Source organism: Monocercomonoides exilis, assembly GCF_001643675.1.
Source record: "Monocercomonoides exilis strain PA203 chromosome Unknown scaffold37-1059404, whole genome shotgun sequence".
Lineage (NCBI taxonomy): Eukaryota > Preaxostyla > Oxymonadida > Polymastigidae > Monocercomonoides > Monocercomonoides exilis.
In genome coordinates this window covers 109,501-122,630 of record NW_027150582.1, presented here as the reverse complement: position 1 = coordinate 122,630, position 13,130 = coordinate 109,501, and the positions used below count along the sequence as shown (strand labels likewise).

Genomic DNA, 13,130 nt, shown 5'->3' with positions numbered 1-13,130 from the left:
ATAGACTGATGATACACCTGCAGAGAGAGAGAGAGAGAGAGAGAGAGAGAGAGAGAGAGAGAGAGAGAGAGAGAGAGAGAAGAAAATGAAAGAATCAAAGAAAGAAAGAAAGATAGAAAGATAGAAAATATGAATGATTTTTATTTGATTATGAAATAAAGCAAAGAGTTTGTAAAAAATAATAAATGTTTTGAAAAAAAATAAAAGTGAATTAAACAAAAAGAAAATTCATCATAAAAAAACAGATTTCCAAAATAAAACATTCTCTCTTCATTTCTCCCCTTCTTCTTTCTCTTCTTTCTTCACCTCTTCATTTTCTTCTTTCTTTGATCTCAAACCTTGTCTGAACATTTCTATATCTCTACTGGCGCTAGCTCTTCCATCAGTCAGTGATGCTCTTTCTTTCCTTCTTTCCACATCCATCGATTGGCTGCCTTCTTCTCTTTCCTCCTCATCTGCATCGCGTTGGTCATCCTCATCTAAAATACCCCATTCCTCTTTCTTGCCAAACATGGAATGAGGAAAAGCTCCAAGTTCTGGAGCGGCGCTGTGAAAGAGAGTAATTGGAGAAAAAGTGTGTCGGCGCCACCATCTACGACATGCAGGTGTATCAAGAAGTGATCTGAGAACACGCTTTTTAAATGTTCGCACAGTGTCATTCGCTTCTACGTGAAAAAATCCTCTGAAAAATAATTTTTGTGGAAGAAATGGAGATGGAGGATCAGGAACTTCATCAGATCTATCATCACTCGAAGCACGATTTCCTGATCTTCCGGTAACAGATGATTTATATTTTGCATGAGGAAAAAAGAATGAATCGTAAGCTGGAATCAATGATGATAATTCAATGATTCTATGTCTTTCAGAAAGTGCAAGCTTTCTTGACATAAGTTGTTCTGGTTCATCGAAAACAAATACACAATAAAATCCCTTTGCATTTGGATGTTGATGAGCAGGATGTAAACTCTGAGTATTTGTATTACTACTCTGTATAATAAGATAAATAATTTATTTGACGTTATTTGATTTAAGGAACTTAAATAATTATCTAACCTGCATCAATCTTGGAGATGCTGCATGTCTCTTCTGTTAAGAACATATTATTCAAAGTTCAAAAATTGCACGAGAGACGAAATGCAAATAATAACCATCGAATAAATACAAGAAATGAAGTCAAACATTTTGTGCGCTTTGTTTAATAATCGTATGTCCATTACGTTTTATGACTCCATTGCGATTTCTAGCTCGCTGCATCTCCTCAAAATTGAGAAAAAACAATTGTAAGAAACTAAATGATCGAACCCATATTGTAATATTATTTGATGGTGTTTTATTCGATATCTGATTAATATATGCTATACAGCATCCAATTATTAATGCACATGTGCATAGAAATTTATTCACTTATTTCCGTGTGTTTATTTCTCGATATGCAGATTTTTTTCCGAAAAAATGAAGAAATCTTATTTTTGAATTCACTTTTACATGAAATGCAAATGACAGAGCAAATTTAAAAAAAGGAAAAAGAAAATGAATTTTCACTTTCTTTATTTGAAAGAAACAATTTATTAAGCGCTAGTTTTCAACTTTTCTGTGAAAAGTTCTCTGCAAAAGTGTATGTGGTGTGTGAAAGATTGACACGGTGTGAAATTCAACAATGAACAAGATTATAAAAAAATTAAATTAACAAATTCACAAAAACGCAAATACTCTTCGAAATCAGAAAATAAAAATAAAAACTACAGAATTTTCACAACTGTCATATCATTGTTTAAAAAAAAATTAAAAAAGAATGATCAATTTTCTAATATAAAAACAAACAAAAACAAAAAGAAAATGAAAAACTTTGGAAAACAGATCAAAAAAAAATTGGTAATAAATAAAATTACATATGAAACATAAATACAATTAAAAAATAAATAACAACAAAATAGTGAAAGCATCTTATTGCTTCTATAAATAGATTAAAAAATAAAATAAGATGATTAGCAACGCAATTAAAGCAAGAGATGAATATTGAGTGTGTTATAATAAAATCAACATAATAACAATGAAATTCTTTTGAAGGAAAATAAAATAAAATAAAATAAAATAAAATAAAATAAAAATAAAAATAAAAATAAAAATAAAAATAAAAATAAAAATAAAAATAAAAATAAAAACATTAATTCTTTCTGTTGGTAATAAAACGAAAGATTGAAGAAAAAGAAAAAGAAAGAAAAGAAGAGAGAGAGAGAAAGAGAAAGAGAAAGAGAAAGAAAGAAAGAAAGAAAGAAAGAAAGAAAGAAAGAAAGAAAGAAAGAAAGAAAGAAAGAAAGAAAGAAAGAAAGAAAGAAAGAAAGAAAGAAAGAAAGAAAGAAAGAAAGAAAGAAAGAAAGAAAGAAAGAAAGAAAGAAAGAAAAAGATAGAGAAAAATGAGCTGCTTAATTTATCTAAACGCAAGCATTAATTAATTAACCTATTTATTTATTTATTTATTTAATAAATAAATGTCTTATTATTATTATTATTCTAATCATAACTCCTTTTTCCTTGGTCTTCCTGGATGCCTCTTCACCTTTCTCATATTTGATGTTTCTCTTATTCTTGTATACTTCCTCTTCTTCTTCTCCACATATTCTTTGTCATTTTCATCATCTTCGTCACTTTCATCATCATCATCTTCTTCTTCTTCCTCCTCTTCTTCCTCATCATCATCTTTTTCTTTTTCTTTTCTTTTTTCTTTTTCTTTTTCTTTTTCTTCTTTATTCATGTCTTTTTTATATCCATCATCTTCTTTATCATCATCATCTTCTTCTTCTCTTTCTCCTTCTTTTTCTTTTTCTTTTTCTTTTTCTTCTTTTTCATTTTCTCCTTCTCTTCCTCTTTCTCTTTCTGTACTTACCCCACGTATTCCTGCTTCTCCTCCATTCTTCCCTTTCCCTTTCCCTTTCCCTCTTCCTCTTCCTTTCTCCTTCTCCTTCTCCTTTTCTTTTTCTTTTTCTTTCTCTTTCTCCTTCTCTTTCTCCTTCTCCTTCTCTTTTTCTCTTTCTCTTTCTCTACTTTTCTCTCCTCTCATCGTCTTCCCTCCTCTTTCTCTTTCTCTTTCACTCCTTTCACTCCTTTCACTCCTTTCCATTCTTCCTCCCCTTTCCCCTCTTTCTCCTCTTTCTCCTCCTCTTTCTCCTCTTTCTCCTCTTTCTCTTTCTCTTTCTCCTCTTTCTCCTCTTTCCCCTCCTCCTCCTCCATTCTTCTGCCTCATCAACCTCACCAGCGGATTCACCTCTGCAATTGGCTTCTTCTGATGCTGAAAGAGAAGATGCGGCTGAAAGCGAAGAGGAGGGGGGTTGTTCAGAAGATGCTGAGAAGAAGGAAGGGACAAGATGTGATTGACTTCTTCGATGGAAAGAGAAGAAGAGGATGATGATGAAGAGTATGTGGAGATGGAGGTGAGGAGAGGGAGAAGAGAAAAGGAGGTGGAGGAGAAGGAAGAGGAAGAGGAAGAAGGAGAAAGAGAAGAAGAAAGAGAAGAAGATAACAACAAAGAATTCATCTTCTTCCCTTCATCATCTTCTTCTTCACCTCCTCCTTCACCTCCTCCTTCTCCTCCTCCTTCTCTATCTCCTCCAATAACAACATCAACATCCTTCTCATCCTTCATATTCTTCGCCTTCCTCCCTCCTTTCCTCTTCTTCTTCTTCTTCTTCGCTGCTTCAAACTCCCCCTTCTTCATTCTCATCTCCAGATCTCTCAATCTTCTGTATTCTTCTTCTTTTTTCCCTTCTTCCTCTTCTTTTTTGCTCATTTCTTCAATCAAAACACATATCTTTTCCCCAACATCGCTGTACCACTCAGCTCTTTTCAATTTTTTGTTCCACAAAATCAAGTTCAATTTGATCAATGTGAACAAAACATCTTCACTTCGGATGCTAATTTTGAGTGCTAGCTCATCGATTGTGGTGTGGCTGAGGTAGAATTCGAGTAAAGCGGCATCAGAAGAAGAAGAAGAGGAAGAAGAGGAGGGAGAAAGAGAAGAGGGAGAAGAAGAAAGAGAAGAAGATAATGATGAAGGAGGAGAAGAAGAAGAAAATGAAGAAGAAGAAGAGAAAGATTCAGGAAGGAAATTGAATTCGAGAAGAGTTTTGGAAGAGGAAGAGGAAGAAGATGATGATGATGAATTAATACGAGATGATCTGGTGATTGGAGAAGAACGAACAATAGAAGAAGAAGAGGAAGAGGAAGAAGATTTTGAAGAAGAATGAGAAGAAGAAGAAGAGGAGGAGGAGGAGGAAGAGGAAGAAGGCGAAGGAGAAGAAGAAGATAAAGAAGAAGGAGAAGTTGAAGATGAAGATGAAGATATTTTATCCGAATCAGAAGGGGTGTGAAGGAGAGGAAGAGGAGGTGGTGATAAGGAAGAAGAAAAGGAAGAGAAAGAAGGGGAAAGAGAAGGAGAAAGGGAAGGAGAAGGAAGAGAAGAAGAGGAGGAAGAGGAAGATGATGAAAGAGAAGAAGAAGAAGAGGAAATTTGTGAAGGAGAAGAAGGAGAAATTGAATTGAGTGATGAGTTTTTGAGTGAATTGTTATCAGAAGAAGAAGAAGAAGAAGAAAGAGAAGAAGAAGAAGAGAAAGAAGAAGAGGAAGATGAAATTGAAGGAGGAGGTGGAGGTGGAGGAGAAAGAGAAGGAAGAGAAGAGGAAGAGGAGGAAGAGGAGGAAGAAGAAGAATTCGAAGAAGAAGATGATGAATTGTTTAACTGTTGAGGTGAAGTGGAAGAAGAGAAACGAATTTGAGTTAACTCTTTTGATTGTGAAATGTTTGATGAATGAGAAGAAGAAGAGGGAGAAGAAGAAGAAGAAGAAGAAGAAGAAGAGGAAGAGGAAGAAGAAGATGATGAAGATGAAGAAGAAAGTGAAGAAGAAGAAGAAGGAGGAGGAGGAGGAGGAAAAGAAGGAAAGGAAAAAGAAGAGGAGGAAGGAAAAGAAGGAAAAGAAGGAAAAGAGAAGGATGAAGAAGGAGAGGGGGAAGAAAAAGATGATGATGATGATGTTAATGAAGATGGAAAAGATACATCTGAATGGGGAGAAGACATAACTTGTTCAATCATTGCGTTTACAGAAGAGGAAGAGGAAGAGGAAGAGGAAGAGGGAGAAGAAGAAGAAGAAAGAGAAGAAAGAGAAGAAGAATTTTGAGAAGAAGAAGAAGGAGGAGGAGGAGAAATTTTTGAATTGGAAGAAAGAGAAGAAGAAGAAGATGATGATGATAGTAATGATGATGACGAAATGACTTTATCGTTATCATTGCAGCATTTGAATGTGATTATTGAGGAAGAAGAAGAAGGAGATGGAAAAGAAGAAGAATTTGATGAAGAAGATGATGATGAAGAAGATGATGAAGAAGAAGAAGAAGATGATGATGATGATGATGATGATGAAGACGATGAAGTGGAATGAATTGAGGATGGTGTATTGTTGTTTGAAGTGATCGACGATGAATGAATTGCAGATGAATCTGAAATGGAACGAGGTGTTTGTTCTGATGAGGAAGAAGAAGAAGAAGAAGAAGAAGAGGAGGAGGAGGAGGAGGAGGAGGAAGGAGAAGGAGAAGGAGAAGGAGAATGAGAATGAGAAGATGGAGACGAAGAAGAGATAGAAAGCTTGACTGACTGAAGAGTTTGGTGAGGTGTGTGAATGAGGATGGAGTGTTTGTTGGATGAAGAAGAAGATTGAGAAGAAGAAGAGGAAGAAGAGGAAGAAGAGGAAGAAGAGGAAGAGGAAGAGGAAGAGGAGGAGGAGGAGGAGTAGGAGGAGGAGGAGGAGGAGGAGGAGGAGGAGGAGGAGGCATGTGAATGTGAAGAATCTGAAATAATAATAGCGGAATCAGAAGAAGAAGCAGAAGAAGGAGAAGGAGAAGAAAAAGACTGAAGCTTCTGTGATTCATTAGCAACACTATCTTCCTTTGAAATGTCTAATTCTTTTGAATTTTTGCTCTTCTCGTCCTCATCTATGATAATTATTGCCTTTGCTTCATTTGCTGCCCCACTTGTATTAATAGAGGAAACAGAAGAAGAAGAAGAAGAAGAAGAAGAAGAAGAAGAATTAGAATTATTATTACTATTTCTATAACCTCCTCCTCCCCCTTTCCCTTCTCCCTTCCCTCCTCCTCCTCCTCCTCCTCCACTCAGCACCCTCCTCCTCTTCCCCCTCACCATCTCCCCCACCACTTGTCCTGTGTCCATCACCAATGTCACTGCGCTGCCGTGCTGCCTCAGTCTGTGTGTGTTCTTCACTCTTCGGAAATGCTCAATCACTTTGTGTTTCCAATAGGAGAGGAAAATTATCTTCCCCAAGTCAGACAAAGGGCGTTCCGGGGAGCCGCTGTGCTTGCCGGAGCGCGCCATCAGCTCGTACGATAGCCCCACCAGCAGCGTCCCGTAGCCTTTCTTCTGATACGGCGGCAGCGTGGCGATGCAGGCGAGGCTGTTTTCACTCAGCGGACGCTTGTCTTTCGAGTAATAAGCTGCAAAGTGGCATCCGTCCTCGTCCACTTCACAGAGAACGTAGAACAGAAACAAGCCGACGTCGAAAAAGAGCGTCTTGTGGTTCAGAAACAGCTTGGATATGAGCGAGAGGCTCTGGCAATACGACTCGGCTTCCTCTCCATCCACTTCAAACACCGAAACATTTCCATCTCGATAGATCTCGTTTCCAGGAGGATGCCGCATGGGACATTTTTCATAGTGTTTTCTATAATTAGCTTCGTGTCTGAAATCTCGTAAGCAATATTCACATATATAAAGAACTGGAACAATTCCATATTCGGATGGATAAGGACTCCAATACCAACAATTTATCAAATATTTTCCGAATACAATCTTTTCAATATTCCTAACCCTTTGAGGTTCTTCGTGATATTGTCCAATGTGAACAAGAAAGGGGTCGTAAAGCTCAACAGGGAATCCTTCTTCTTCGGTTATTTTGTGAAACTTTTGATTTCTTGTTTTAAGATAATCCTAAAAATGAAATTAAATTCAAATAAAAGTCTAAGAACGAAATACAAACAGGTACAGGTTCATAATCAATATCCTTTGGTATTATAAAGCTTTCGAAAACCCAACGATCAAGTCGTTTATCAGCTAAAATAAAAAATAATTTGTAAATGGAAAAGTTCAAAAGATAATAAAAAATTTAATCAAAAATATTTGAAAATACTTCCAACGAAATGTATATACACTTCTTGTTGCCCGTGCGGGCGCTGTCTTCGTTCAACTAATTCAACAAGAACTGTTAAAATATAATTGTTGTTGTTAAAAACACATAAAAAATTTTAATAAGTAAATAATCGACCAAACCGTCTTTATTCCCCGGAACGCGATATATGGCTTCTCCTGATGCTGGCCAAACTCGTTCTTTTTCAGAAAAAGTTGACATTTTAAAAAAGATTATTTGAATTTTGATCCTTTAAAAATGTGATAAATAATGGGTGTTTTTTTCACTACAGTCTGTCCGTAATAAATGTTGATCTGTCCGAAAATAATGTTGATCAAACCTTCAATTGTGGTAAATTTTTAAAACCTTAATATCTGATAATAACAGTGAAAAAATATCTTTATGAGCAATATTTATTTATTGGATGCTCGAACAACACAAAAAAAATTTTTGATCACTCAAAACGTCACAACTGCAGAAGAATATGGTGTCAGGCCAGTCATAATGCACTTCACTCATCCCCTGGAAGACAGTATTTACCATGTTATTCGTATGAGAGCAGAATTGAAGAAAAAAGAAGCCGAAGCACAAAAAAGCGAGCAAATACAGAAAGCTAATGATTCTGAAACGTTTATCAACAAAAAACCCCACACTCCAGCTACATTGGAAAAAAGAAGAAAACTAACGGATTTGTTTTGTGTTCATGGTCAGGCAAAGACAGAATCGTGGTATTCCAAAGAATGCTTGCTAACAACAATTACAACTGCAAGGTATTTATCAAAGTTGCAAGTCGGTGTGGACATTACACAACCGTTCATAAAAAGAGGAAGGAAAAGAATAGTTGATAATGACACTTTGAATCAAATAGTTAGAGAAAAAATGAAACTTAACCCGCTGACAACTTTGAGAAAAGTTGCGCACGAAATGACTAATGCAGGCCATTTTATTGGAAAATCTTCGGTTCATAAAATTTTGACAGAAAGAAACAGTGAGACACACAAGTTTCAGTTGTTTTCTTTAAAAGAATTACTGTACGACCGTCAGCTGGTAATTCTGAAGAAAACAAACTCCAAAGAATACACTTTGTGGAGAAGCTTTTACAATATCAGCGGGACGGTGCTGTTCCTTTTTTTATTGACGAGACTTCTTGGAATATAAGCTGCATTAGAAAGTACGGATGGTCGGAAAAGGGAGAGAAAGTGCTTGCACCTCCTCCTCCTTTGTTTCAATCTATCACTGCAATTACTTCAATCTCAATGAACGGAATGGGATACACAGAAGTGATTCGAGGAACAATAAACCACGAACTATTTGAAGCGTATTTGAAAAGATTCTTGCTATCCATAAAATCATTGGCAAGTTCCAAGAATATAGACCATCGATAAAAAATATTTTTTATAAATCATACGAAAGAAAACGTTATATTAATTAATTTAAAATTAGTTTTATTTGTCGAAAATGCACTATTAATAACTTTCTGTTTTTCGTTCGATCTATCCCATAAATATTTTTGAACAATCATCGTTTTTTATTCATTACTTTATTCACAACTGAGCACGTTATTCATTTTTCTGTTTTTATTTTTGTTGTGATCGAATTTTGAGAAATACAAAACCGTAACATGTTAACTCTTTTCAATGTTTTTTCGAACAAGATAGACACAATTGAGTTTTTTTTTCATACAGGTTATTTCGAGCACAAAGGAATACATAAACTTCATTGAACATCAGAAAATTTTCAATTGTCATAAGCGCACCGTCATATGCAAATTAAATTAAGGATAAAACTAAAAAAAACAAAATTCAGTATTTATGTTTATTTCATCGATGATATTGATTCCTATTCATATACAACAATCAGAATCTTTCGCAAAATATCATATATAAAATTCTTTATTTATTCGTGTTTTCCGTAAAAAAGAAAAGATCAAAAAAGGAGAAATTTTAAGACAAAGAAGATTTTTTAACAGCAGTTCGTCTGTTGAGATATTTTTCATTCAGTAGCGTCAACAACGGAGCATCAAATCCGTGTTATTCGATATTCTTTCTTCTGAACAATTACGAAATGGAAGTTGTTGGATGCACGTTCCAAACACTCGGCTCGGAAGGATGCAAAAAGGGAGGAGCGATGTCTTTTGAGCTGAAATGGGCAGTTGGGCAATTGAAAAAGATGAATGTGGGGGTGGAGAACAGCATCTGTAGCAGTTCTGAAGGATGTGGCTGTGGAATCAATTTGACATGTGCAACAGACAACAATGATAGACATTCATTTTCAGAGATAAGGGTTGGAGGAAACACGGTATACCATGGAAGAGACATGTTCATTGTGGTGAATGATCCAAAGAAGTGTGTGAATTCTGAGTTGTTTGCATTTGCAACGCAATTTTAAGTCAAAACGAATGCGCTGGTTGGGTCTGACAGGAGCTGTTTCAGCGAGGCGGTTGATCTGATGATTTTTGCGGAAGGTTTTGTGAGTGCGTCTGTTCTGGTTGAGGCGCCAGCAGGGCAGAACGAGGTGTTTTGTGGGAACAAATATGTTCCGTGCCAATCGCTTGACTATTCTGTCAATCGACTTGCAGAGAGCAGTGCAGATGTGCCACTTCGTGTGATCACTGTGAAATCGAATGGCTCGATCGAAAATGACATTTCGCTCAACTCAGTCAATGTTGTGTCATTTGGCAAAGAAAACAGCGGGATTAACATCAGCACCAATGTTCAGTTTGCATGTGGAAGTGTTGTTTCATCCACAACCGCTCTTTCGTTTTCTTCGATCGATTTTCATATTCCTTCTGTTTTTGCTGTTGACACACCTGAAGGTGCTTCGTTGTTTTCCTCTTCGACAGAAACAGGAAACATCCAATTTTCATCGTGCTCTTTCATTCTCACTTCTTCAGAATCGCAAGATGTTTCAAGTTGCGTGCATTTGATCAGCGTTTTGGGTGGAGTTGTGCAGCTTTCTCAATGTCATGCAGATAAAGCAGCGTTTTCTACTTCTCCTTTTGTGATTTCACAAACAGCTCAAGCTTCATTCGAGGGAGTTAGCTTTACACATTTGTCATTTTCAACTTGTTCACTTTTCAATCTGATTCCTTCAACACCAGAAGCAAAAGATGATTATTCCTCATCATCCAATCAAGAATCTCAGCCAGTTGAAATTAGCTTCAAGAACTGTGAATTCACTTCTCTTCATGTGAGTGAGTATGACGAACAGCCTTCGTTTGGGTCTGTTCAGCTTGAGACGCATCTGTCGATTGTGAACTGCTCTTTGGATGATTTGACATCTGCGTTGAGTGTGGAAGGCGGAGGAATGAGAATTGAACTTGGAACAGAAGGAAGCTTCTGTCTGAAGGGAGAAAATTCTGAGCAGTTCAGTTCTGTTAGCCATTGCACTTGCTCGACTTTTGTCGGAAAAGGAGGGTTTTTGTATCTGAGCTGCTGCAACTCGATCGATGGATTTTCTTTGTCTGATTTGGTGTTTTCTGGGAATGAAGCATTTGTTGGCAAAAACGTGTTCATATTGAGCTCCGATTTGAATGCCTCAGTTGTCATTGAAAGGTTGATGTTTGATTGGACTGAATGGAAAAACAAAAATGCTTTCTTTGGTGCAGATGACGTGAACTTTACAGAAGGCATATCTTTGGACAAGCTGCTGTTTGAGCACACAGACACTTCTGTTGTTGTGTCGTCGAGTGGAAGAGACATTCATGGATGCGGAACAGAAAGGGAGCCTTGCCTGTCGTTTTGGGAAGGGATGAGGCATTTCAGAGAAGGAATTCAGTTCAGAGAAATCAAAATCAACACAAGTGCTGCCATTTCAGACGAGTGGGACCTTTCAAACAGCTCAATAAGCCCAGCTGTTTCTTCTTCTCCTGGTTATTCTTCTTTTTCCTCTTCTGATGAGCCTTCATCAGATAAGTGCACAATCAATGTGGGAAACGCTATTCAATCTCTTTCTGAGCCTTCTGAGGCTGTGCTCACAAACAAGCTGATTCTCACCTTCACCTCCATCAACTTCTGCCTGCCTTCGTCTTTCGAAACACCACAAAAGGAACTCCTTTTCACTGAGACAGGAACAGCCACGCTTAACAAATGCTCCTTTGCGATGCAGACAGCAGAAGAAGGCATTGCGTTTGTGCTTTTCCATGTTTCGTCTAAGACACTTTCAATTGAAGAGTCCAAAATGGCAGAGCTCTCCTTTGCGACATCGGCCATTCGGCTTGCAGCACCAGGTGCACATTTTGTGGCAAGCGCGTTTTCTGTTGATGTTTTGAATTTTGCAGATGGATCGTTTATTTCTGTGAGCGATGCAGAAGAGAAGGGGGATGAGGAATCAGTCTTATCAGGGAATGGCAAAGAATTGATAGCAAGCGAAATCAGACTGGAGAATCTTCAGTGGCATCTCATCCGCAGCACAAATGCGAAGGCATCGATCATTTCTTATGAGAGCGCGCTGTGTGTTGCGCTGGAGATGGATAACTCGACATTCAGCGACTGCAACAGCGAGTCTCAGCTGGAAGGGGCGTTTTGTGTGTGGATGAAGGAGAAGGCGAGTGGGCTGGCTGACAGCTGGGCAAATGAAGGCAGTGTGCTGGCGAATCTGTCGTCTTTTGTGACATGTGCGTGCTCAACGAGTGAAGGCTGAGGAGGCGCAATTGCATTGAGCTGCCTGGACGATCCAGAAGATTCAGATGCACAGTCTGCGGAGAAAGCGAAGGCGCTGCCAATCAAATTTCGGCTGATTCGGTTTTCTTTGAACAGAGCGAGTGTAGCGAAGGATCTTTTCATTGTCTGCCGATCGATTGCTGAGCAGATCAACGAGGCGCTGTTTATGATGGACTTCAGCGAGTTGGCCTTCGACAGAAATAATGCCATCTTCGGGATGGACAAAGAAAACGAGGATCCGATTGATTTGGTTCCATTTATTGTGTTCTACAAGTCAGAGCGGATATTTGTGTCAGGAGAAAAAGGGAAGAACAAGAAGGACTGTGGGCGAAGGGAAGACCCATGTGAGACGCTGAGCGAGGCTGTGCGGCATCTGAACAACGAGCCGTACCAGAGCGTGCTGGTGGTGAAGAAGGCAGCCGTTTCAGCGGAGATGTCCATTTCATCAGCGACAGTGCAAACAATCGGAGGCAGCCCAGCCATTTTTGAGTTCAACTGCGAAATCGTTCAGACCGATGGAAGTGCAGATTGTGTTGTGTCTTCGTCAGGGGAATGTCAAATTATGGGGATGGACATCGTCTTTGGCCCCAGCTTCGCTTCGGCGCATCGCTCTGTCTTTGGGGTGAGGAGCGGAAATCTGACGCTGGGCGACTGCACAATCACGTCAGAAGAGCCGGCGCAGCTGGCAAATACTGTAATTTGTGTTGATAGTCATAGTTTGTGTTTGAGCAATGTTTCGTTCTCAGACATACGCTTGAAGGAATCGAGGCAGCAGCCATCAGCAGAAGCATTTGTAGCAAAGCAATTTGCTAAGTCTTCTTCTTTATCATCATTGTCTTTATTTGAACCAGAGGCAGGGTATTAATTCATTGAGGCCTGCTCTGGTGCTGCTGTGGAGTTGATTGGTGTCTGCTTCAAAGAGCTTTCTTTATTTGTCGTGTCGGGATATGCCACACAATCACCAAATTCATAATCAAGTGCAAGCCAAACTTATTTCAATACTCACACAAGAGCAGAGACTTGATCGCTGCAATTTTCTGGATTTCTTCCATAAAAGTTCATGATTAAATTCAATTTGAAAAATTTACCAATAGTTCAAATATTGTTGAACATCAGTTAATAAAAGTTTGCTCTCATTCAATGTAATTCATATCAAAATTTTAGAAAAAGAAACAAACAAAATTGAATTAAACACAAAAAGTTAATTTATTTCGAATATTAACAGTCAAAAATGAAGAAGTGAAAATGCATCAAAAAGTTTAAAGAAAATAATAATAAAATTAAT

The 13,130-nt window shown here is 37.9% G+C and overlaps 3 protein-coding genes across 3 annotated transcripts; 1 reads left to right on the top strand and 2 right to left on the bottom strand.

The window, feature by feature from the left end:
- Nucleotides 1-270: 270 nt before the first annotated feature.
- On the bottom strand, nt 271-888 carry MONOS_6679 (uncharacterized protein; the record flags this gene model as incomplete). Its single annotated transcript, XM_067876927.1, has 1 exon — nt 271-888. The coding sequence occupies one exon, from the start codon at nt 886-888 to the stop codon at nt 271-273; it is 618 nt and encodes a 205-aa protein (XP_067723347.1).
- Nucleotides 889-2,515: 1,627 nt separating this feature from the next.
- Nucleotides 2,516-7,406, bottom strand: MONOS_15449 (putative histone acetyltransferase MYST1; the record flags this gene model as incomplete). Its single annotated transcript, XM_067868327.1, has 4 exons — nt 2,516-6,988; nt 7,038-7,111; nt 7,188-7,259; nt 7,328-7,406. 4 exons carry the CDS (start codon nt 7,404-7,406, stop codon nt 2,516-2,518), a joined length of 4,698 nt encoding a protein of 1,565 aa, XP_067723346.1.
- Nucleotides 7,407-9,248: 1,842 nt separating this feature from the next.
- On the top strand, nt 9,249-12,710 carry MONOS_15448 (uncharacterized protein; the record flags this gene model as incomplete). Its single annotated transcript, XM_067868326.1, has 3 exons — nt 9,249-9,531; nt 9,574-11,766; nt 11,863-12,710. The coding sequence occupies 3 exons, from the start codon at nt 9,249-9,251 to the stop codon at nt 12,708-12,710; spliced, it is 3,324 nt and encodes a 1,107-aa protein (XP_067723345.1).
- Between the last annotated feature and the right edge of the window lie 420 nt (nt 12,711-13,130).